Below are 24188 nucleotides of genomic sequence, written 5' to 3'. Positions count from 1 at the left end.
TTAAAGCGCTCGCCAACAGTTTCACAGTGGCCATCCGTGTTTCTCTCCTCTAAGGTTAGCGGGGGCTGCTGGGAGCAGCAGGGTCTCTGCACCGTATAAATGTTTGGACAGGAGAGGCTCCAGGTTGCTCGGGAAAACAATGGGACCAAACAGGACCATCAAAGGCATCTAGCGAGTTCAAAGGCTGGCAGAGAGAACTTTACTTTAGGCCCATACCGGCACAGACAGAGGATTACTCAGAATTAGAAAGCTGGTCCGTCACTATTGCCAGTGGTAGTTTTATTTGAGCATCACAGTGCAAATGGAAGCATCGAGGAACCAGGCAATGTAAGACGTGAGCAGTGAGAAATTGCGGTGTGCTTTAAAAAGGGGCATCTGGTAAATCCCACAAACATGTAGATTTTCACACACTCGGCCATGTGAGAGACGCTTTCTTTGACAAGTCAACGAAGCGCCGACCAAGTTGGGTGATCTTTGCCCCGCGCCATCTGGCGAAGCTAACAAAATCAATCTTGCCGCTGCTGACTGGGAGTGATTTTGTGCCAAGCCATCCATGAACCATTAAGGTTCATTAGTTTCCTCTCAGGAAAAATGTGAGGGGCTGAATATCAGGAGGAAGACACACGTCCACTCCGCTCAGCCTATGTCTTTCCACAACCGAGGAACATTCAGGCATACTTTGCTTGCTTTTCCGTGTTTATTATTCTACCTCTATCTCTTATTCCACATTGGGACTAATCAGTTGCAAGGTGGGGGTGGGGGGGGGGTGGGAGGTCTATTTTCCACCTCATACTGCCCCACTGGTTATCAATGGGACCTTTCAGAAAGGACCTTTCCTCCACTGATTGAAACATCATTTCCTGCTGGACGAGCACACTGGGGCCATTGAGATGTGCCCCCTGTAACTCTCTCGCTATGGCCTTTTCATATTTACTAGTGACCCCAAGACCTCTGGTCCAACATACATATGGTATCAGCTTGTAGTGGGCCGAGTTTGCAAGGGGCATAAATGCACCCAAACATTCTCTCAGTATGGAGCAGTCAATCTAAGAGATACAAGGCAGGGTTTTCACTGCAACTCCTGCTCCGTTCCAAAATAAATAAGAGTCCCCGAAGAAGGCGTCTGAGCCAAGTCAAGGAAACAGAAAAAGACCTCCTCCGTAATAAGACTATATTTAAAGAACCCACCAATCAGAGCAGCCTGCACAAGATAATCTAACGGCGACCCACTAAAACGCACGGCACATTAAATTGACTTCCATGTGGATTTCTTGCTTGTACTATAAAAAAAAAGGCCTGTCAGCTCCCTGACGTTTTGAGGGTAAGGCAGAGATTAGATGAGAGAGAGGAGGAAGAGCGGCGAAAGAAGGAGGGGTGGAGATATACAGAGAGCAGCGAGAGAGAGAGAGAGAGAGAGAGAGATGTGGTTCATTGCTGCATCTCTATGAAGCTAAGGGATACAACCCATGTCTCCCCGGCTCCCCGACCAATTACTAACACACACATTGATTCATTGAGGCGACGAGGTGTGGAGAACACGGGCATAGACACGGCGGCAGCGAGCAGTCGCGGGGCTTACACATTAATCTAAGCCAAACAATGCTGCAAGTTCACAGGGTTTGACATGTTGAAAATACATCAGCGTCAACGGAATTAGGGATCGCTCTATAAACACATCCCGCACGTAGCATGCAGGAGAGTACATGAGGGATAGAAGATTACCTGTAGGTCAAAGAATTTGCTGTATCTCCTGTAGATGATGTGGGAGGTGTTGTCAGAGTAGGTGACATTGATGAGATATACCTGCCAAGAGAAGAAAAGGTAAAAGAAAGTTAGAACTTGGGCCTCAAGCTATTATTTTCATTTTTTAACTGTCTTGTTTTGTCCAGCCTACAGTGCAAAATCCTGACGATATTCAACTAAAATGATATAAAGCGACCAATCCTGGCATTTGAGAGCTGCAACTAGGGAATGTTTGTCACTGTTGCTTGATGAAGATGAGATGAGATTAATCGGTTATTCGATTAGTTGTCAACTATTAAATTAATTGCCAACTATTTTGATGATCGAACTGTTTGAGTCATTTAATGGAGAAAAAAAAGTAAGTAAAGTTATTTGATTCCAGCTTCCTAAATGTGAATATTTCTCTAGTTTCTTCTCTCCTCTGTGACAGTTAACTGAATATCTTTGAGTTGTGGAGAAAACAAGACACATGAGGATGTCATCTTGAGCTTTGGGAAACACTGATCCACATCTTTTACCATTTTATAGACCAAACAACTAATCGATTAATTGTGAAAATAATCGACAGATTAATCGACAATGAAAATAATTGTAAAATGCAGCACTAGATTAACAGATGACATTGGCAATCATTTTCAATTGACTATTCATTTACTCAATCTTTTCAGCGCTCATTGAAACAATATGCCAATGAATTGATTGTAAATGGCATACACATGTGCTTGTAGCACCAACAAACTCACACAGACCAAGACCAATTCCCCCAACATGAACGTTCAACAACACACACTCATAAATCTGTCAGCCGGATAGATGGTGGTGACATCATCCCTCCTTTGTCAGCACACTGACCTGTTGGCCTTTACCCTTGGCTGCAGCAATCCCGCAGCCCTAAGAGGCCTGATAAGATTGAGACGGAGTCCATTTATCCGTCAAGAGGAGGTAAGTGATGCCGCTATCATTTCTAATCTAATGAAACATGGATAACCAAGGTAACACATCCAGAGGCCAGGAATTTCTCATCAGTGACGTTAAGAGAAGGTGGGATCTTTCATCTGCTGATATACCGTTCAGAAAAGGGCTCTGGATGTCAAAGTACTCAAGTGGATAAGTTGATACATTATTACACTATTACATTAGGCTTTTGAAGGGGAAATCACACTCAGTTAACCGTTTATTGGGTACACCTTCAGAATCTAATCTAAAACTTATATTGTTCTAATACAATGTCCACCTCATGGTTGTAAATGGAGGTGGACATAATATTAGAAAATCTTCTCAAAGTAATCATCGAGAACAACATCACTCAAACTACATCAAGTCCTTGACGTCAAAATAGGTCCATTGCCATTGCCTTTCAAAACAACACGTGTTTTTCTCCTCCGTGGCTATCGGCAAGATGACATTGTTTGTCAGTGCCTTCAAAAATGAGATATGATGCATGACTACAAGAGGTTGCTTCGTAAAACTCAAATATTCAAGCATTCACAAAATAACGTATTTATTTTGTGAATGCGTGGTTTGGGCGTATGTGACGGCCGCAACCGTTCATTCAAAATAAAAATAGTATCTTTCCTTTTCCCAAACAGTTTCCAACGACGGCTTGTCAGATGGTTCTGTGTAACAAACCATCTGGCGCGTCAGGTTAGTCCCCTCTTTCGCCATTAATAAATCATGACTTTTATTTAGAATACAGTGGGAAAGCCATAAATACTGACATATATTTGCCTTTTTTACATTGTCGTTTGCCAGATCACAACAGACTATAACAGCCAAAAAACATTCATGGCGTTTCCGTATATTTGGTACCTACTGAGCACTTCAAAGCTGTACACCTCTGGCATGTACTCAATGTACAGCTAAAACAGCCATTATGAAGTGATTTGCTATAAAACAAGATGTTGTCACCCAGCCAAGGAATGCCAGCTAAGTGGCCCAGACACAGCGCAAATAGAAATCCACTTAGCATCAAGCCGCTGTGAACACAGAAACGATTGACTTTGCCTCTTGTGTAGCATTCAGATTAAATAAAGGCAATGGGTTTCCCTGGTGAGGCTTTTTCTGCTCCTTATTCCAGCAGGCTCCATCTTTCTGACTGATCTTACACTGTCACTCCAACCCTGTGTACCTGCCAAAAAACCTCCAGAGCAGAGCAGAGATGCATGAGGTTGAAGCTGCAGCTTGAAACAAAAGAGGTTCCCCAACAAAGCCGAGGTTTAAAAGGCCTTGTTGCTGCTGGAAGGGGCTCAGCTGCTGCTGGCAAGGAGCCACCCCAGTATGTTAACTCCCATGCAAACAGAGCTACTGGCATCCAGAAGCTGTGACTGTCACACTACACTGACAAACTTGTTCTTAGCACGGTAGGGGGCCTCCACAGTGATTAGCTTTGGCATTTATGGCTATGAAAATGTGCTCCCGGGGTACTGCCGAGTTACAAAAATCACAAAAGTCAAAAACGGGTTTACTGTCTGCCACAGTCAGCAATGTTTTTTTTTTTAAGTGTCTTTGTGACTTTTGTAGTATAACACAGACTTGTGATTACAGCAAAGAGCTCTTTGAAGTGCTCACTTACAAAGCATCTCTTAAAGACATGAGAGGACATTTCACAAAACTGAAAAGGCACACGTGGAAAAAGTGATTTCACTGGCGGCTGAGGTCTCACTCACGTCACGTGGGGCTTCATCCTCTGTAAAGGCCACACTTGAATTCACTGGCACAAGTACCCAAAATACCTTTATGCTGTTGGGGCATACTAGTCAACACTGATAGGGACTTATCTAAATGACTCAGAGAGATATGCCTCAGAGGGAATGGAGGGGGCTGCCCCAGCACTTGTCAGAGCTGGCTTGTGTGTGGTAGAAATGTTTATTCGTACACTGAGTGTGTACTATAGGGCTACTTATACCACGTTTGTGAGGCAGACACCAAAATGTATATTTGAGAGCTTAAGAAATTCCATATATTGGTTAATATTCCATTTTCATCCACAGTAGGTAGTGGTGTGGCTCTATGGATGGCAATGTTGATCAGTCAGTCATGACATTTTGAACACACATTCATGGTCACCAGAGAATAAATCCTAAATACTTTGGTTATCCCCTTTTCCTGACGTGCCATCATGAGTTTGACATCTGTGTTTTTTTTGTTGAGTGTCTTACCAACTATTGGATAAATTGCCATGAAATTTGGTACCGATATGCATGTGCCCAGAGTATGAATCCAAATGACTTTGGTGATCCCCTGAGTTATTATCTAGCACCTTAAGGTGGTCAAAGTTATTACTTATTCAGCGAAATATCTCGACATGTACAGGATGGATTGGCAAAACATCTTGAATAGAACTTGATGGTTCCAAGAAGATACTGTATATCCTAACCTAGGATTGATCCAAGACTTTTTCTCTTGTGCCAACATGTTGTTCTGAGTGAAATGTCTGGAAAACTACTGGATGGATTACAATAAAATTAAGACAGGCATTCATGTCCCCCTCAGGATGAATTGTAATAACTTTGGTGATCCGTTAACTACTGTAGGTGTGAAAAAAACATTTTAGTTAACTGAAATAAATAAAAAAGACTAGACTTCTGAAAAAAAAGAACTGACTGGGATGTCTACATGACTGTGAGTCATTGTTGTGTTCCTTTTGTAATACCTATTCTGAACTTCTTAAAGCCTCCCACACAGGGGATTTCAGTTATTCTGGCTGATTAGACTCTGCTCAGGTTGAAGGCGGGTGGGAGCTTTGATGGGAACTTATTAGGTCACAAATTCTTTCTACCAATAAGAATGATACAGCTGTCATTTGTCCCGCCCTAACAGGTGCAACAGCACTAACAGGGGACTCAGGAAGATGTCAATCAAATCAGTCTAACCACACCCACACAGTCCTGGGAAGAGGTCTACTCAGCCACATTAACTGAAAATGTGTGGATATTCAGGGCTTGGCTCTGACATATAAAACTAATACTAAAACTGATAAAAAAAATGAAACTAAACTAAACCTCTTAAAAGAATAAACTGAATGAGCAAACCCACTCTGGATTCTATCTGGAAATAAACTGAATTAAAAAGAAAAATTAACAACAAAATAAAAACTAATGAAAAATGCAAAACTATAATAACTCTGGTTCGAATATGTCTTTGGCATTTCTGCAATTTCTTGTCACTTACTGGTTAACAGACGCCCATACAGAAACATCTGTGAAATCCGCTATATATATAGGCCTGGTCAGGCTCTAGTGTAAATCCACATTAGTCACAGATCTATGTGGAACCTGCTCCAGTTCTACTCTGCGGCAGTGATTGTGTGCTATACAAACTCCTCCCATCATGCCTCTGGGCAATTCTTTTCAACTCCGAGGCAAATCCATGCTGAGCTGAGGTATACGCCTGGAAGATGTGGACTCAGTGAAAAGATCCAAACCCCAGAAGCAGATGGGTATGTGATGGCAACCGCAGTAGAAAACAAAACCAACAACCATCCATGGTCTGCCCATGCTTAAAATATCAAGCTTAAACCTAATGCCCCCCCAGTCCCCAAAATAGACTCCATTCACTCCCAGTAAATTAGAACAGTCTGGGCTGCTGCCTCTCACAATAAAAGAAACATCTAGCAGCAACAAATTTTAATTTACCCGTAATGAAATCTGGCTATTTTGTTTTGCATATAACCTGGTAGCTGCTTTGTGTTCACCTTTTCATGAGGAATGGGACACAGTGATGCAACAACTAAAATAAGCCAACATGCTGACTCAGAGCTCAAGTACATTCAGTCGTGACTGCTAAGTACAGCCAAAATTCTTCAAATCAAGTATTTGGTGAACACTTTCCCCCAATTTAGCATTTATTAGCACTACATGAACATTTAAGAACTGTTTTATAACACACTATAATTTAGTTGTACACAGATGTAAGTATTTATTAATTAATAACACTATTTGTCAAAAATTATAACTTCTCCCATGTAGATGCATTTTACAGTGTATTACAATTGTGTTTCACTTGCCTGGGAGCCAGATGGATCTGCAAGCTCATGTTTCATTTGATCATGGCAGATACGTCTGGCCCCCCTCCTGTTCAGACAGTTTTCCAGCCGACATGGCCCTGGGCGGACCAATCACTTCGTTTTAGGGATGCACATATTGCTAATTTCTCAGCCGATACCGATGTGTAGAATTTTCATTTGGCCAATACCGATGCCCATGTTTGTTGTTGTTTTTTTGTGCCAGGTAAACAAATAAATCTCATTTTAGAAAAATATTGAACCATCTTCATGGCACTGAGTGTGAATGAGCAGAAAGCAGCACAGCCACACCGGTGACTTCAGGAAAGCAGGAAGAGTTTCTGTTGATTCTCTGTCATCTCCGACTCCGGCAGTGACCATGACGTCTGTAATAGTCAAGCTGAAGGCTACCGGTAAGCTAACTTTACTCTGTGTCTTTAGCTGCATGCTACCAGCCCGTAAGCTACGCTGTCTGCGAGGATTTCACCTTCTCGAATGCTGTGGTTAACATGGGCTGAGTCGCACATTGTCGGTCTGTGCTCTCTTGGCCTCCAGGGCATCCCTCTGTTTTTTATTAGCTTTTAGGCAATCGTACACAAATGTCACAGGAACATTCTTTTTTTAAGCTGGGTAGGCTACTGCTGTATGAGTCAGACCACTTAACACAACAGCGCAAAATAGATAAACATCAGCTACTGCCATCAGTGCATGTCACCTTATTTGCTGATGGGCCGACGACAGTAAATAAGAGCGGAAATCGGCCGATTCCGATGTCCAGCCAATGCATAATATGGGGCGGGTTTAAGATGATGACTGACAGAGAAGTGTCACCATCCTGTTGGTCCGTCCAGCGCAGCGCACCATGCTCATGAAACTCAAACTGTAAATTGAGAAATTTTGTGTCCAAGCCGCCATTTTGTTCCTTCTTAATAACGGACCAAGCACCGCCACAACTTGCACGTGTCGCCAGAAATGGTTTAGAAGCTAGATGCCACAGCTCAGACTAATTTCCTGCATCTGTGTCACGTGGGTTTTGCCACTATCACGCCACTGAAGGGGACTAGTGGCAGGTCCTGAGTGTATTGATGCCAACGAGAGAAGTAAACGTGAACACAGATTATGACCGATTCTCTCGTCCCATAGTCACCAAAGTAAATACTGGACCCATTTTCCACAAGCCACATATCTCCATAACATTCTGACACTAAAATTTAATTTTTCAGACGAACAAATCAGGAAAAAACAAACTTAGGGACTGCTAAAGTTCGCAAACGCCCTAACAAAACCAATTTTCGTAATGCTAAATATGGCTTTTAGCTGTGTATCTTATGTTAGCAAAAGAAAATAATGCGCTATCTTCAGTTACGTTGAATCTTTAGTGTTGCTCACCGCAACATAACATCTTTCATTGCTTTGATTTGTTGTATGGCTATCCAATTGAGTCCAGAGGCTTTTTGGTCTACACCCCTCGGAAATCGAAAATGAACTGAGCGGTTCTGTCTGGCGATGCCAGGCTAGTGTTTCACTATGTTGTCATTCCTTATCTATTGAAACACTAGCATCCACTTATGGCTGCCCACATGAGGAGTTATTGCTGTTAAACAATACATTAATAAACAATTATAGCTGCAGGGTTACACAATACCAAGAAAACCAATGACTCACTCAGTCTGTAAAATTGTATAATTTTATAAGATAAGATGAAATGGAAGATAAGCCATTTTCACAGCAGCCACAGAGACAAATTCATATTTGCAAGCATGAAAACAATATTAAGAGGTCTTCAATATATCTTCCATGTTCTTGAGGGGATATAAGAACCACAGAAATCAAGATAGAAAAGCCCAGCATTATCTTGTGATTGCTGCAAGACATTCTTGCACAGCAGGCATGTCTGGACCAATAAGGCATTGCTGCAATTCCAACATGAAGGTGGAAATTTGGGCAAGAAGGCAACATAAGGACAAGCTCATTGGGAGAAGCATGATCCTCATGATCTCTTGATTTCTAACACTCAGCTGTTATTAACCACACCTCCATTTAGAAACAGGAAGGTTCTTGAAACTAAAATGGGTATCGAGGGATTAGGAAACAATGAGACTGAAACATAACTCATTGTAGATGACTGTAAAGGGCCTAACATGAGTAAGTTGGACCAGATGTACTACTGTTTTAGAAGGAACTCCTATCATTCAAGAGACATTGAATAATTCAGTGAAAAAACAAGTCTTTTCTTGATTACAGATTAGTCGAGTTTTTCTTCCCGATTCCACAGCAGTCACGTGTCAATACTCCATTTCTGAAATGTCATTTTCATTTCAAAAGGGTCTAAAAATTGATTCATAAACAGGAAAAACACAAAGGAGGGAAAAACTTAACAACTCAAAGATAGCTTAAGGGGCTTGAATGTCCCAGATAGCAAGAAAAGATCTGTTATTCCCACAGAGGAAGCGGGACTTGAAAACAAAAGTGTTATTCACGCTCAGAAGCAAAGAGAGAAACATGAATCCTAACGACAGAACAAATTGGACTTCTGATTATTTCATCATGTTCTCCTGAAATGGCTTTGAATATTAATGTTGAGTTTACAGATTACTTTTTTTTCCCCCTTCTGACTGAAGACAACATTGTCTAGTAACATGACCATTAACATAATCCAGTGACCATAAGAGATAGTGTAGATAGTATATGAATAGAGAAAATAACTTACAGTTTCGGAGGACAGCCAGGACCCAGTCTCACAGTTTTCAAGTGAAGAAGGCAAAAGAGCCGAGTGCTTGGTGGGGCAGAGAATGTGGGCCTAACCACTAAATGCAGCGAACCCCGCCTAAACTACTATATTTAAAGTGAACTGTAAAACAGACACACATCATACTTTCAGACCATGAAAGTGCAAATGTTCTGCCTACAATAAGTCAGGTTGGAAAAATTCTCTTTGCAAGGGAGTGAAGTCTTTCCACATGGAACCACAACCTAAATATACTCACTTGTCTAATACAGTCAGTTCATTATTTCAGTTGAGCTAGAGAGGTTACCAAATGACAATAAAGCCTGACAAATTCTTTTAAGCCGTTTCTCAGCAAAGCCAACCAAAATGTCACAAGAGAAATAAACTGTAGGACAATTCCATTCATAGTCTTTGGCAGGGGGTCTTTGGAAACTCCCCCTATAGACAGGGTTTTTGTATCTGCTGCCAAAACAGTGCCCTTTATTAACCACACACCAGGCCCACGCCACGGCTTTCCTTTACTGTGGTCACTTCCACTTTGTAATGGACTATATCCAAATCGCAGGCGGGGCACAATATTTGTTAAAGGCTAAATATGTGTCAAACCATTCTGAATGAGGTATTGTGGTGCTGCAGAGATGTCCCGGCCTACAAATCCTATCCTACAGTTTAAAGAAAAAATCTTTGTTTGGTACAGATCCTCGCAAAAACCGCACTATAATCATTTTAATTGTTTTAAATATTTTACAATGAAAATGATCAGGACACAAAAATGACCATTCCCTCCAATATCGTGAATCATATCGCATTCTCAATATCAGTCAAAATAATCGCAATTAGATATTTTTCTCATATCGTGCAGCCCTATTTTGTATCAGATCCCAATAAAGTCAAAAGACACACAAGGTTATGTGCTCATGTAAACAAAGGTTATAATTACAAACACTGCTTCAAATGTATGCCTTCATAGGATGAATCCAGTCGGGCTAAAAGCACTTCAATAGCAACATGAGACAACTAGCAGACCTCCAAAGAGGCCCGAGCTGTGCCCACTTACACTTTCCATAATAACCCGTTTCACTCACAGGTAAACTGCATCAGCAGAGCAACTGTGGTAACAAGTTGAAACTGAGTAAAAGGGATAATACAGGCCTATAGCATAGTATAGTATACATCAGGTGTTTAAGTTGATACTTGAACACAAAGCCTGATTTACAAAACTGGTGCGTGAATTTTGAAAGACATAGGCATTTACCAGGCAGGAGTCAGATGTCCTATTGAGTTGAATTATGGGAATTGTAGGATCTGGTGATTTTAGAGTTTGGCCTATAGACGGGTTTCCTGTTTACAAACATTACAGGGTGCGTGCGCATACCGGGGGCAGAAAGCCAGATTGGTGAGCTGGTCCGATAATGCAAACGCATTTTTGTCTCAGTGCACATTGTCTTAATCACTTCATTTCGACATGGCATTTATATAACACATACTCTATGCTCTTACAAAGCTAACCTTTTTGACCGATTAAAAATTTAATCAATGTTTGTGAGCTGGAGAGCTCTCTTATGAGAAGGTAACTATAGCTCTGTTTGCCATTCATTCCAATGGGGAAACATCGTGGCTAGACTTTCGACATACTTTGCATATATTTACACTTTGAATTTTGTCATGGCATTTATAGAACACATACTCTGGTCTTACAAAGCTAACGTTTTTGACCGATTACAATTTAATCAATTTTTGTGAGCTGAAGAGGTCTCGTTACGAGGAAGCTAGCTATAGCTCTGTTTTCCATTCATCCAATGGGGAAACATCGCTGCTAGAATGTCGACATGCATTCCAGTGGCGTATTCTTTTTGTTTGTATATAACTGCTGACTCAAATAAAACATGATTTTAGTAGCATCTGTTTGTCGGTCTTTAATTTTGCAGTGTTACTGTGATATATATGTATGGCTATAATTATCATTTTAGGCTAATGTAATAGCCCGTGTTAGCAGCAGGGTTACTCATGAGTGTACCCTTATGGTTGGTTTATGCCTTTAAATAATGGCCAGGATTTCTGGGAAAAGGTACGATATGTTTTTTTCAAAACATCACTGCAGTTTGATTGTTTTAGCAGCAGAGGTTGATTGTGGGCGAGAGGGCGAAAACACTGTCTTGGTTAGCTCGCCGAAGCTCTACTGACACTGTCTCGGCAACGTTAGCTAATGTCCGCTAGCTAATGTAGGCTAACTATAGCCAGTTAGCTGTATGTAACGTAACAAAAACCCACCCATCTCAGAGGAGCGAAGCTTAATATTTCATTCAATAAAGTTATGTACAAAAGGAGCACTAACGCCACAGGTCTTATGTTGGCAACGTGGACGCAGATATAGTAAACTCCGAAGGTAGTCGTAATATGTACCTATCGCTAGTTAGTAATATGTACGTTAGCAAAACATCGGCGTAGCTTTAGCTAGCTAGCTGTCTAAACTTGTCTTGAGTCCGGATCTTTAACGGTCTATGGTCCGGACTCGAGTACCACAGCCCTGACAGGTAGCTAGATATCACTGAGCTGAACAACAACAAGCTGCAACTTTTCTGATTAATACAATGGGAGCCCGACTCTTGCACATGACCCCAATCGGCCCCTCTTATGGCTTGAAGCCATAACCTCCTAACCTGACTCCGCCAGATGGATTGCTTCGCATTTGCTCGGCATGGAAAACTGGAGCTCGCGAGATCAGGACGGTCTCACGAGGATAATAACCTCCGCCGGTTTTTGGCAAAAGCATGCTTCCCCTAGGTGTATTAAACATCAGGCACCCATCACTGGCTCTGTTTGTACAATTAACTACGCAACAAATCCTTGGCATTTTGACTTACGCTATGCCGCTACTACTACCTAGCTACACAAAAGCACAAAACACGTCTTCTTCCTGCCCCCCGGTTGCGTGTGCAAGCAGTGATGACGTTGCCGAGAAACCCATGTATTTACTGGGGAGTAAAAGTCTCAATATCTCGCCTTCCGTTGCAGTAACTTTAACCTTTTTTTTTTTTTTTTTTTAATATGTCTCTAGTGAGCCAGTCAGCTACATTTTTAATATAAAGTGCCATTTTAAAATATTCTTGTTTATCAGTGTGCCATATCCGCATTAAGCCTGCCATAATCTGTGTTATTTTTTCCTTTGCGCCGCATTCTGTGAAGAGGCAACGAGTACTAGCCAATCAGAGGCAGAGTGGGGTGGGTCTTCGTGGAATGTACATGGGGAAAAAGCAAGGGGGTAATCTTCGCTTCAGAACTCGAGCCATCATGGCGCCATTTTGTTGCTAACTGGCCATCACCTCCTGTTAGCATTCCGCTGACCGCCATTTTTTTTTTACGTCACTTGACTGCGAATAACTTTACATCTGAAGCGTTTAAAGACTCTATTTGTCCGTTGTTTAGTTCCAAAGAAACACAACAATGTATAAAAGGCTCCATTACCTTGTACCTCACGTTATGGCTCCGTAGCAGACGTTTTTGTAAAAATAGGCTAACGATTGTGTCATAACCAAGTGACTTACTGTCGCATAGTAGAGGAATTACCGTATAGTACAGGAGAAGCTCGCAGGCAGTTTCGACTTACATGAGATGTTTAGGTTTAATTACTAATGTTAACTAGCATAGTGATCAATAATTAGCCTGTGCCCATGTTATCTCCTTACATACACCTACAGTCTCCGTATCTGTAAGATTGGGAATGATGGAGATTTCTCTTGGCACAGCTACCAGAAGACTTACAACTTTCAGACACGTTGCTCACGTCACATTCTCTCAGTTGGAGGCTGCGCAGTAAAGCTGGCCATCACCGGAAAAGTGCTTCTAATAGCCTTCACTGGTCTTCGTCCAGAGCAACGGGGTCTATTGGTCCATTATATACTGTCTATGGGAAAAAGTCAATCAAACTACTGTAGTAGTTTGATTGACTTTTAATAGCAGGCTGTGCTTCTGCCAATGGCTGTGAAAGAGGTCCTTTGGCATGTGGATTGGAACCTTTCCAAAACACTCTTATTGCTAGTGTGCCATTGGTTGAGCTATCCGCATGCCAATGGTAGTCCGCATGCCTAATGTTGATGACCCCTGTGTTAGAGCATTACTAAATCACTGGAGTACCCCTTTAAATTAAAGTATTTTTGTAAAAATGTTACTATGATTGTACTCTCACTATAATTTGTGGTGGATATATTTTTAACTGGATGAAATATTTCTAATAAATCATCCCTGAGTGCTTTTGGTCGAGACAGAATATATTGTCATGCTAATCAGGCCAGTCTGATTCTATTAACTTTTTAGCCAATTTCCCTGACTATCTGCAGAATCTTGTAAAGAGAGAGCTGCGAGCAAGACAACTCCATCTTTTTTTCGTCTTCTCATTTCCCTCTTCTTCCTCCTCTCTGTCTCTCAGTCTCACAAAAACAAACATCGGACCACACATAAATGCCATCTTGGGAAAACAGTCACGACAAGTTGAACGACGAACGCCGTGCATATATTTTCATAAACCGATATAATTCATGCATTTCCATGTAATTACATTTCACAAACGTAATTCCTATCAACCCATTGGGAAACCACGGACCATGGAAGAAGTGACAGTTCAGCTCGTGTTCGTCGTTTGACCGGTCGTGACTTCTCAATGCTTCGGTTTACATGTAGGGACCCTCATTATGCTACCGTGGAAGTGTGGTGCCATTTTGAGCCTTGTTAGTGCTACAGAAATAGCGATTTCTTTTTACTTTAGCCGTGCCCCGACAACTAGCGTTATAACTAATTAGCGGTTTGCTAAACCTGGTCACATTTGATTAGCATGAAAACATATCCCAGAGAACGGTCGATTCGGTACACATGTGTTATTAACCCCTAGGTTCACTTTGCGCCAAATTTGTCTTTTAACCCTTGTGTTGTCCTCCCGGGTCAAAATTAAACACACACACTTTTTGACACTTTTTCTGATATCCCTTTCCTCAACACTTTTGATGCATTTTTTTTAAAAATGTTTATGCTTTTGTTACCCAACCACCAAACACCACTAACACCAAGTTATTACCACAAGGTTTACACTTATTTTTGGAATTCATGGACAATAATCCTCATTTGTAGGAAACGATACCTCATTTTTTAGTTAAAAAAAAGGGTATGTAGGAACGTATGTTGATGGGTAATCAGAGAGACTTCAGAGTCAAAGTTAAGTCAGAATACAGTTTTTTTTTAAAATGTAAATGCTAAAACTTGAATAAAACATCCAAAATTCAATAATAGTAGTGATCATGAATTGTGTGAAGAGCATTGTATGGAATCCATCTAATTCTTGGGTAAAATTTCTGATTTCAAATTTTGAAAACGGGTTAAATTGGACCCGAGGACAACATGAGGGTTAAGCCGAAGACATCTTTTAGTTACTTTTTTTACTTTTATTTTATTTTTTGAAACAAAAAAAAGCTGTGTGCAGCTCTTTTATCCGATCAAATTCAAGCATCGGATTGGGACTCGGTATCGGCAGACATTCAATATTTTAAAAAATCCTATCGGGATCCGGGGCCCAAAAAAGATGATCGGGACATACCTAACGTAATGTGCGAAAATAATCCTTTTTCTCGATTACTCCGTTTTTGTGATCGTTAGGAGCCAAAATCAAAATCACGATTAAAAAAAAAAAAAAAAAAAAAAAAACTGGATTAACTGCTCCGACCTACTCCCCACACATCAGCCTCTCGGTTCGGGGAGCGAGCATCTGAAAACAGAGACCCTTTTCACCGAGATATCACTCCGTGTTTGATAGGCCAATAAATATTTGAGTGGGGAACAGCTCTCTGAAGACATGTTTTATGGTGCCAAATAACAACACCGTCTCCCAGTCTGGGCCTTTGGAGTCTCGAGAAAATGAAATGTTATGGGACTGGGACTTGTAGCAGAAACAGAAGCTTTAGGTAAACATGGCAGTGCCCAACCTCGCTCTCTCTTTTATCACCTCCTCCTGCAAACACAGAACACACAAACCCGGAGGAGAATGGGTTTGTGTGCGATTCGTGTTCGCGACTCAGCGGTCCAGCTTTCCCTACAGTCCGACGAGCACTTCCCTTTTGACAAAGCCCCCCGAGTCTCATTCCCCCTCCTCTCACAAGATAAGCATTTCCAGCTGGTTTCACAAACATTACAAATGAGATCTAAAGGGGGCCACAGATTGTGTCTTTCTCTCCCTCCCTCTTTCCTTTTTTTATTTTTCTCCCGCTCACAGTGACTAGCCTTGTCTCCTGAGACAGGGTAGCTAGGGAAACTAGGCCAAAGACTGGACCGCTGAGAATTTAGTGAGCCCAAAACACATACTGTAACAGGCCAGCTCTGAGAAGCTTCTTTAACTGTGCTTATAGTAGCCTTGATACACTCAACAAGCCTACACATACAGTTTGACTGATTTTGGGAAGCTCATGTTACACTACTAAACTCCTCTGCAGGAGCAATAGCTGCGCATTAAGAGTCCAAGTTGCATTAAGAACATATTGCTGTATATATCATCAACAGCCATTAGTACCATTACACAGCAATGAATTCACTGTCTCTAAGCACTAGAGAATTCTGCCTGCGAGTGGATTTTGTCACATTAGCCTGCCAAGCACAACTGTTTATTTTCAACGTGTGTGTTTTTCAGGAATAGTTAAGACATCTTGCCGAGAGTGAGATGAGAAGATTGATACCATTCTTAACATGGGAGTTATCCATCTTTTCATCTCACTCTCCACACACACACACACACACACACACACACACACACACACACACACACACACACACACACACACACACACACACACACACACACACACACACACACACACACACACACACACACACACACACACACACACACCTGTATCTAACCTGATCAAAGACATATCATTAAACAGTAATTTTATCATTTTAAAACACACTTCATTTAAAAAAAAAAAAAAATGTTCTTGGTTCGTCTTTCCACTGTTCCAACAATCACCACTCTGGTTTAGTTGAAATAAACCCTTAATTCACCCATTTATATGTGAAAATATGCTGGCATTGTACGCCAAAAGCATTGTTTTTTTTGAATGGAGGCTAGTGGGTTTGGCGATGGCCATTTCGGAGCCGTTTCTGGTTAGGCTACAAGGATCTTACTCTTGAACAAAAAGGTCTATCACAGTAGGAATCCTTTCCATAATGTTGTCAGACACTTAGAATGACAACCTGAGTCTGTCAGAGGCAAAAACGAGCACTTTTAGTGGAGGGAAACTGCGATGCGCATCTGCCCTACAGGATTCCATTGCAGCTCGGTTCGTGGATGCCGGATGGAGCGTTCTTGCTCAATAATGGACCAATTTCAAAGACTGTTGTTTACATTAGTCACATCACCAAACCAATGCATGGGGAAATAGGGTTAACAAAATATCAAACTGACCCTTTTAAAAAAAGGTCAGATGGTGGTGTTATTATTTATTAATGCTGATTCCTGTTAGCCTAGAAATCTAGACTCCCCCTAGTGGCAGCAAATTTATTTGGCAGCCAGGGGGGGTCTAGGCACTCTCCGTTGACTTTCAAGCTGCAAAAACCAAATTTTGGTCCGGCCAATCACATTGTGTATAGAGTCGGTGGGCGGGGCTTATGGCTGCTGCTGCTGGGAACAGCGGACTTCTGGAAGACTTGGAGTTAAGCTTTTCTTTGATAAAAGAACAAAGAACGGCACAGAAATCATTCTTAAAAAAGGAAGATGTGTTCGGAGTTTTGCCGACAGGATACGGCAAAAGTTTAATCTATCAACTAGCTCCGCTACCTTCTTCGTTGCTCTGCCTGGTTTGAAGCACTATCCTATTACGTGCAGAGGGAATTTGAAAGACAACCGTTTATCCCGCCCCTCAGATCGAGCTCCGTCAATGGTGAGTTCCCAGACCCTACATCTGGATGTGGGTCTGGCTTGTCAGGCTAGCTTCCTGTGATTGTCTCATGGTAATGTATATATGTAATGTGTTCCCTCTTATAATAAAAAAAAAAAAAAGATCTTGATCAAGAGATTTTCCTTAATTAATAAATCTTAACTAACCACTTCTGAAAGAAAAGCACACACCTAAACAGTGCAGCGCCACAGCCAATCAGGGGCTCTTATACCAAACTACATGCTGAGTCCGTTTTCATTTGAAAACACAGATTTGTTTGGGAATATGCAACACCAAAGCACAATATGAGCTGCACGTTTTTTGCATCCTTACCTCATCTCGAAGCCATGTTGACATCTAGTTTTTAAGACCATTATTATTTCACTTGATATCGTTCTTACATGGGGCCTAAATAAGTTTGTGTTTAAACAAATAAACACAAACTAATTGGCACACAGCAAACCTGGGGGCAGGTAGTACTCCAGTAGGGGAGTACTAGCGGTTTTCAAGAGCTCCAGGCAAACTATAATTAAGCTGCCATGTGGAGTCTGCTGCGTACCGTGCAATGTACTTGATGGGTACTTAAAGGCGACAGAGTACATGCAACATACCCAGAGAATAGAAGGAAGGGGGGGTTAGGGTTGTCAATCGGGGCTCACAGCTCATTTTTTCCCCGGGGCTTTGTACAGTGATGCTTCAACAGTGTCAGAGTTTAGGTATTAGTTTCACTGGGGCCACTCCATGTTAAAAATATATTACGTATGCACTCACAGTCCAGTACAGTGTTTAGGGGGGGTATCAGGGTTGTGCAATTAATCCAATTTTGATTGTGCTTTCGACTCCTAACGATAACAAAAACAATGTAATCGAGACAAAACAATTGTTTTGCATGTAAACTTAAATTTTGTCTTGTCTTCTGAACTTTCGCCCCTCCCAGAGGCTAAACTCACTCAGCCAATAGTCAGAGAGGTCCTGTTTGTTTGTGGTTAGGGCCGCACAATATGTCGTTTTTTTTATTTAATTTTTTTATCGTCATCGCGCTATCAACTTGTGCAACGAACACATCGCAATCCAGACCCAAATCCGAAAGATTAAGGGTCTGGCATTGAGTAATGGAAATGGCCCAACTCGAGGGGCGTCACCAAGCATGCATTTGAAAATCTCACTGCACACAATTGGATAACACTACGACCAATCACAATAATACACAGTGTGACGTATCCAGAGCCCCATACGCTTAGCTACCAGAGGAGCTAACTGGTAGATTAAACTGTCGTCATCTGTTTAGCTCGCCTCTGGCCCGCCTATATCAGATACACCGATGTGATTGATGCAGCTAGGCTACAAGGGCATAGTTAATGAGCAACATTACTCAATGCCGGAGTGACTCGCTGAGCAAATTCAAATTGTGCTCTCGCTAGAACTCTGGATTTCCGGTGTCTGCACCAAAACTCTGTTTAAACACCTGAAGCATTTAAGCACGAAGTCACGTATGACCAACTAACTTTAATAAAGACAAAAACGGAAAGGGAAGACAACCTCGACAACAAATTGTGTTAAATAATACTTGTGTTTTTCATATTGACCAAAATAACTGTGATTATGATTTTCTTCCATAATCGAGCAGCCCTAGGTGCTATTATATACTAAGTTCACAACTGCTCTAATCAAATCTAATACAAATTCATATCATATTTCCGTGTGTTGTAAAGCGGGTGCAGTATGTCTGATAAGAGAGCACATATGGCGAGATCCCTGTGAATTCCTCCTTTGAAAAGGAGAATAAGTGTGATAATTGTGTCCACATATTGTTAGGCCCAAGGGTCTGCAGGTCTGTAATTGCATATGAGCTAGTCATTTATTAGGACTTGTTTGTGAGCTCAAAATAGGATCTGAACTGAGGTTATGCAGTGCAGAGCCCCAACACAGACTCTCACTTATAACAAGTGTGGTATTGATGAAGAAGGCCACAGGAGGGAAGGATCGGGAAGGTAATAATAATCACGAAGCCTGTTGTGAGGTTCGTTTGGTCGGAAATCCGGAGAATAAAGTGACCGACATTCTTAAAAAGAAAGCTTGATGGCACAAGCCTAAAATAAAAAAAAGCTACATTTGAAAGGTTATCAGATTGAGTTGGACCCCTGTCAAAGCTCCAGAACAGATGCTAAATGGACAACGCGGTGAGATGATTTTTCCAACTGCTGTTTCGATCTCAATTTCGAAGCAACCACTGACAAGGAGCCCCTCAACAGCAAAAAAATAGAAAATAGAAAATTGGAAATCTACAATTCCATGCAAACTGGGAAAACTGTGATATGATCCAAAAGCTCCAGAAAATAAACTAAATGGACATTGTGTTAAGATTATTTTGTCAACTTGTAACCAGATAATTACATGTTTGTTTGTTTTTTATTTCAAAATCATTTCATCCATCCATCCATCCATACATTTCAGCACTTATGGAAACAATATAGCCTACCTCTTTGAAAACTGTCCATTTCAGACATTTTTTGTAGCTTGGACAGGCAGTGTTTAACACCACTGTTCAACTGAGAAAGCGTGACAAAATTATCAGAGAAGACGATAAAATAAATCTGGATTACTGGTTGTTATTTGAGTCTGTGAGGACATACTGTAATTGTAATTATTAATAAATGAAATGTTCTCCTATAAAGAAACACTGTGAGGCTGAAACTTAGTGTCAAATCTGTCTGTGGAAGTTGTGCTTTCATCTTACAACTCAATAAAACATACAGGTTAGTTTGCATTGCATGGATTTAATCATTTGGTGTGAATGATGAAATTTCTTCAAGTTTTTGACGGCTTTTAGTCTCGCATTGCCAGACCTGGCTAGTCCACACAGCATTCCGGGATGGGAGAAAAACCTGCTCTGGTTTATTTGCATTTCTTTAAAACCAATTGCAATGGTCTTTGGCAGCGCTAAGCTCCACACGGGGCACCTCTGCAAAATGTCCTCAGGTAGGAACTTGTTTTGGTGGAACGGGTGTACGTTCAAAGGTTGTTTTAGTCGTGCAACAGAAAACTGGACTGGAAAAAAAGATTGGACAGATAGTCTAGCTAGCTGTCTGGATTTACCCTGCAGAGATCTGAGGAGCAGTTAACCATAGTCCTCAGAAATCGGACATCAGCGAAAAAACATACATCCTGGCGGCACCGGAGCAATCCCGGAAGTGGAACGTCGTGGATATAGATTAATGATGGCCTAACCCTTTACACAATTGCATGTAAACTAGCCACATAACCTACTGTACGCTATATGCACCAAGGGGTTGACTTCCAACACTGATTTGTCTGATCAACCAATAGTTTAGTCAGAAAGTCATGATAATTAGGTCTGCAACTAATGATTATCTTCAATGTCAATGAATCTGTTGATTATTTTCTCAATAAATTAATTAGTGGTTTGGTCTATAAAATGTCAGAAAATGGCAAAAAAAAAATCTGGATCAATGTTTCCAAAGCCCAAGACGACGTCCTCAAATGTCTTGTCCACAACTCAAAGATATTCAGTTTACTGTCACAGAGGAGAGAAGAAACTAGAGAAATATTCACATTTAAGATTTTTGCTTCTTTTTTTCTTCATAAAAGACTCAAACCGATGAATCGATTATCAAAATAGTTGGCGATTAATTTAATAGTTGACAACTAGTCGATTAATCTTAGCAGCTCTGGTGACATTCTTGGCATGTTGAAGATAATGACCTGCATTACCTGCATGGGTTACACTGCTGATAGTGCCCAGGCTTGCTTGACAGTACACAGTTGTGACAGCTCACTGTCAGTTTAAACACTGTTGGGGGTTAGCAAGTAATGGCTTGCTTCATTATTTATAACCAAGTGAACAAGAGTCTACCACAGAGCTTAGCTGTGGTCTTCACATGGCAGCTAGGCTACACTTTAGTGGACTAAATGCAGCGTTCACGCTGTGACTGGGAACAGGCCACAGGGAGACACACCGCTGACATCTGAATGGGACAAGGTGGGGATATTGATAGGTGACATGGATGCAGACGAGGCAGACAGACAGACAGGCAGGCAGGCAGGCAGGTAACTCACGTAGTGTTTAGATGGATTGCGCCTCTTCTCCACGTCCACGACTTTTACGTCCAGCACAGTCCGAAACTGCATCTTGACCCTGCAAAGGCTATGCATAAAAGCGACGGACAGGCAGGCAGCTGCGGCTCCAGATAAGCTATAGTAGGCTATATATCTTCTACTACGGGAGAGAGATAACAACATTCATCGCTGTGTCATTTAACGTTAACCAATTCAGCGGTCCATTAGGAGAACAGGCAGCTCAGACTCCCCTCCGTTGACACAACGACCATTTCAATCTGGTTAGAAACTTATCTATAGTACATTTAAGCCCGTTCCGGTCGCTCTCGGTGAAATACACACGGCCGAATATCCAAGCAGAGAGCGATGCATTGCCTTCAGTGGCCAGTGTCGGACGGCGTGCTGAATGATGAAGGCGGTCACATAAAAAATAAATAAAAAAAAAAGAGGAGGAGAAAAAAGTGAAGCGAGTTCCTTTGTGTCTGCCGCGATGCCTAGAAAAGGGGCATCTGTATACCTGGAGGTTACAGGGGGCTGGTGGAAGGTAAGGGGAGCCGGCAAATCCATGCAGCGCCAAACGCCTCCTGCGTTTCAGCACGCGCAGTGAATTTAGGGAACGGAGTGGGATGGGCTTCGTGCACGTACTCAGGGCTACTTGGAATAAAGCACTCGAGAAAAAAAAACCTTTGTCTCCTTAGATAAGAAACGTGCTGTTGTGTGACATAATTATGAAGCTGCTTTTGTAGCAGCCGAGGCACGGTGTAGCCTAGGCTAGAGTCTTATGCACTCTGTTTATCATTTCACTCATTTATAGTCGTCTTCCCCATAACTTTTCCTCCCCGCTTAAGAGAATATGAAATCATGTTGGCTATCTGACACAATATATAGGCCTGAATTCAACGGAAAGTCTATGTTATTTAATTTAAATGTCCATTATTTCGATCTGCACAACAGAGGGCAGCGTGGTTATGGATCTATATGCTCAGTTTGTCCACGCGCTCCCGGCTCTGAGTCACGAGCAGAGCTTTCTGGCCGGAGACACGACGAGCAACTGGAGATATGGATACAGATGTTTCACAGGCGACCAATCAGCAGCAGCCTGCTGCACACGAAAGAGCCAATTAACGACCAAACACTGCCCCCCTGTGTGTGCACACAATAAGCATGAGGATTAAAAAAAAAAATCCCATTGAGAGATTGAAGTTATTTCTTCTTATTTATTTCAGAAAATTAAACAGCTAAGATGCATTAAGACCTTTAACAGGTTTTCAGAGCTTTACTAAGACCAGACCAGTATCAGCTTTGAGTCCAAGGCTGCAATTCCAGCTGGGCAACAGCCCCAGGGCATAGGGACTCCAGGGGCCCTGAAAGCTACAGTCTCAGTGAGTGTCAGCTGCTTTATTGTATTGTAATTAAATATGCAAGGATGGATTACCAACTAGGCAAAGTTTGCAATTGCCCCAGGGCGGCGTATCCTCAGGGGGACCCCAGAGTTCATTGTGAAGCAATTCATTTGTGGCTATTTATTTAATTGGCTTTCAGGCAAATCCTACATTTGTAATTAAAGGGGAACTCCACCGCGTTTAACACAGCTTATTTCAGTCATCATGGTGAGTGAGTGCTACTCAGCATGTAAAAACAGCTGTGTAGTATGTTTTTGTTCGCTCTGCGGGGAGCTTTCCAATGCCTGAGAAAATGCTGTTTTCTTGGTTGTTTTCTCGCCGTGGGTTTAGAGACTGCACATTTTAAACTGCAAGCCTGCGTTACAAAGCCGAGCATGGAGTTTGACGGACATTTATAAGTCAGGGGAAGTCAACTGAGACATTTTTGGGAAATGTAGGATCCAACTTTTTGAAGCATGATCTATAGTTTGAATTAAAACTCTTAAGATCTATACATCATTTGGCATACTTGGCATGAGTGACGCATCATATTTGAGGACATGACATATTGGTGCATGTTGCATATTGGCATTATGATTTGCTTGTTACTGCTTATTTATTTATAGTGTCAGAGATGGTAACAATAGCATTTACCAGTAGTGTTATGTAACACTATTTTTCTTACGTTTATCTTATGTAGTTTTTCTATGTCTAGCCAGCCAGGTGGGTGGGTGCATCAGTTTGATAAGGATTAAATGGGCATGATTTAGGGGTGGATAAGTGGACGAGGGGGGATGCTGCTTCTTGAAATATTTTCTGTTAAATATGTTGCTGTTCTGTCTTGAGAAAAACATATCATCACGTTTGTTTTTTATTAAAGAAAAGATACAAATTGGATATAAGGTAAGAATGAATGGGGACCCAGGAGCTCATTTTTGCCCCAGGGCTCCCTAGAAAGTTAATCCAGTCATGCATGAGCCTTGTCTTTGTTGCCTGGTATGTTATTTATTTCCTATTCATTTTAACATTTCTACTATCATAAATATTTACAACAGTGCACAGTGACCTTGAAAACTTCCCTGATGTCCATTTTCTTAATTATATAAGGCACACATTTATCTTTAACTTAATGTTTAACCTTAGAACACTCACTTAAAATAAAACAACAAATATGTGGCCGGTGAGCTCTGTTGGTAGAGCAGGCACACACATATTGAGGTTAAGTCCTTGACGCAGAAGGTCCAGGGTTCGAGTCCGACCTGTGACGGTGTCCTGCATGTCTTCCCCCTCTCTCTCCCCTTTCATGTCTGAGCTTGTCTTTCCCATAAAAAATTATCTTA

At 41.5% G+C, this 24188-nt stretch overlaps 1 protein-coding gene across 2 annotated transcripts in view; it reads right to left on the bottom strand.

Annotated features, from left to right (window-relative positions):
• sh3pxd2aa (SH3 and PX domains 2Aa) overlaps window positions 1-22028 on the bottom strand; it is a 151246-nt gene extending 129218 nt beyond the window's left edge. For both annotated transcript variants that reach the window (XM_028592484.1, XM_028592494.1), the window contains exons 1-2: window positions 21467-22028; window positions 1723-1803 (exon numbers count right to left, since the gene is read on the bottom strand). In XM_028592484.1, the coding sequence (XP_028448285.1) occupies window positions 1723-1803; window positions 21467-21649 (264 nt within the window). In that variant the 5' untranslated portion in view covers window positions 21650-22028. The remainder of the gene's footprint in view (window positions 1-1722; window positions 1804-21466) is intronic.
• Window positions 22029-24188: the final 2160 nt, after the last annotated feature.

This window comes from Perca flavescens, chromosome 2 (assembly GCF_004354835.1).
Source record: "Perca flavescens isolate YP-PL-M2 chromosome 2, PFLA_1.0, whole genome shotgun sequence".
NCBI classification, from domain to species: Eukaryota; Metazoa; Chordata; class Actinopteri; order Perciformes; family Percidae; genus Perca; species Perca flavescens.
Note: the sequence above shows the minus strand (reverse complement) of the source record. Positions and strands in the feature narration are given on the sequence as shown.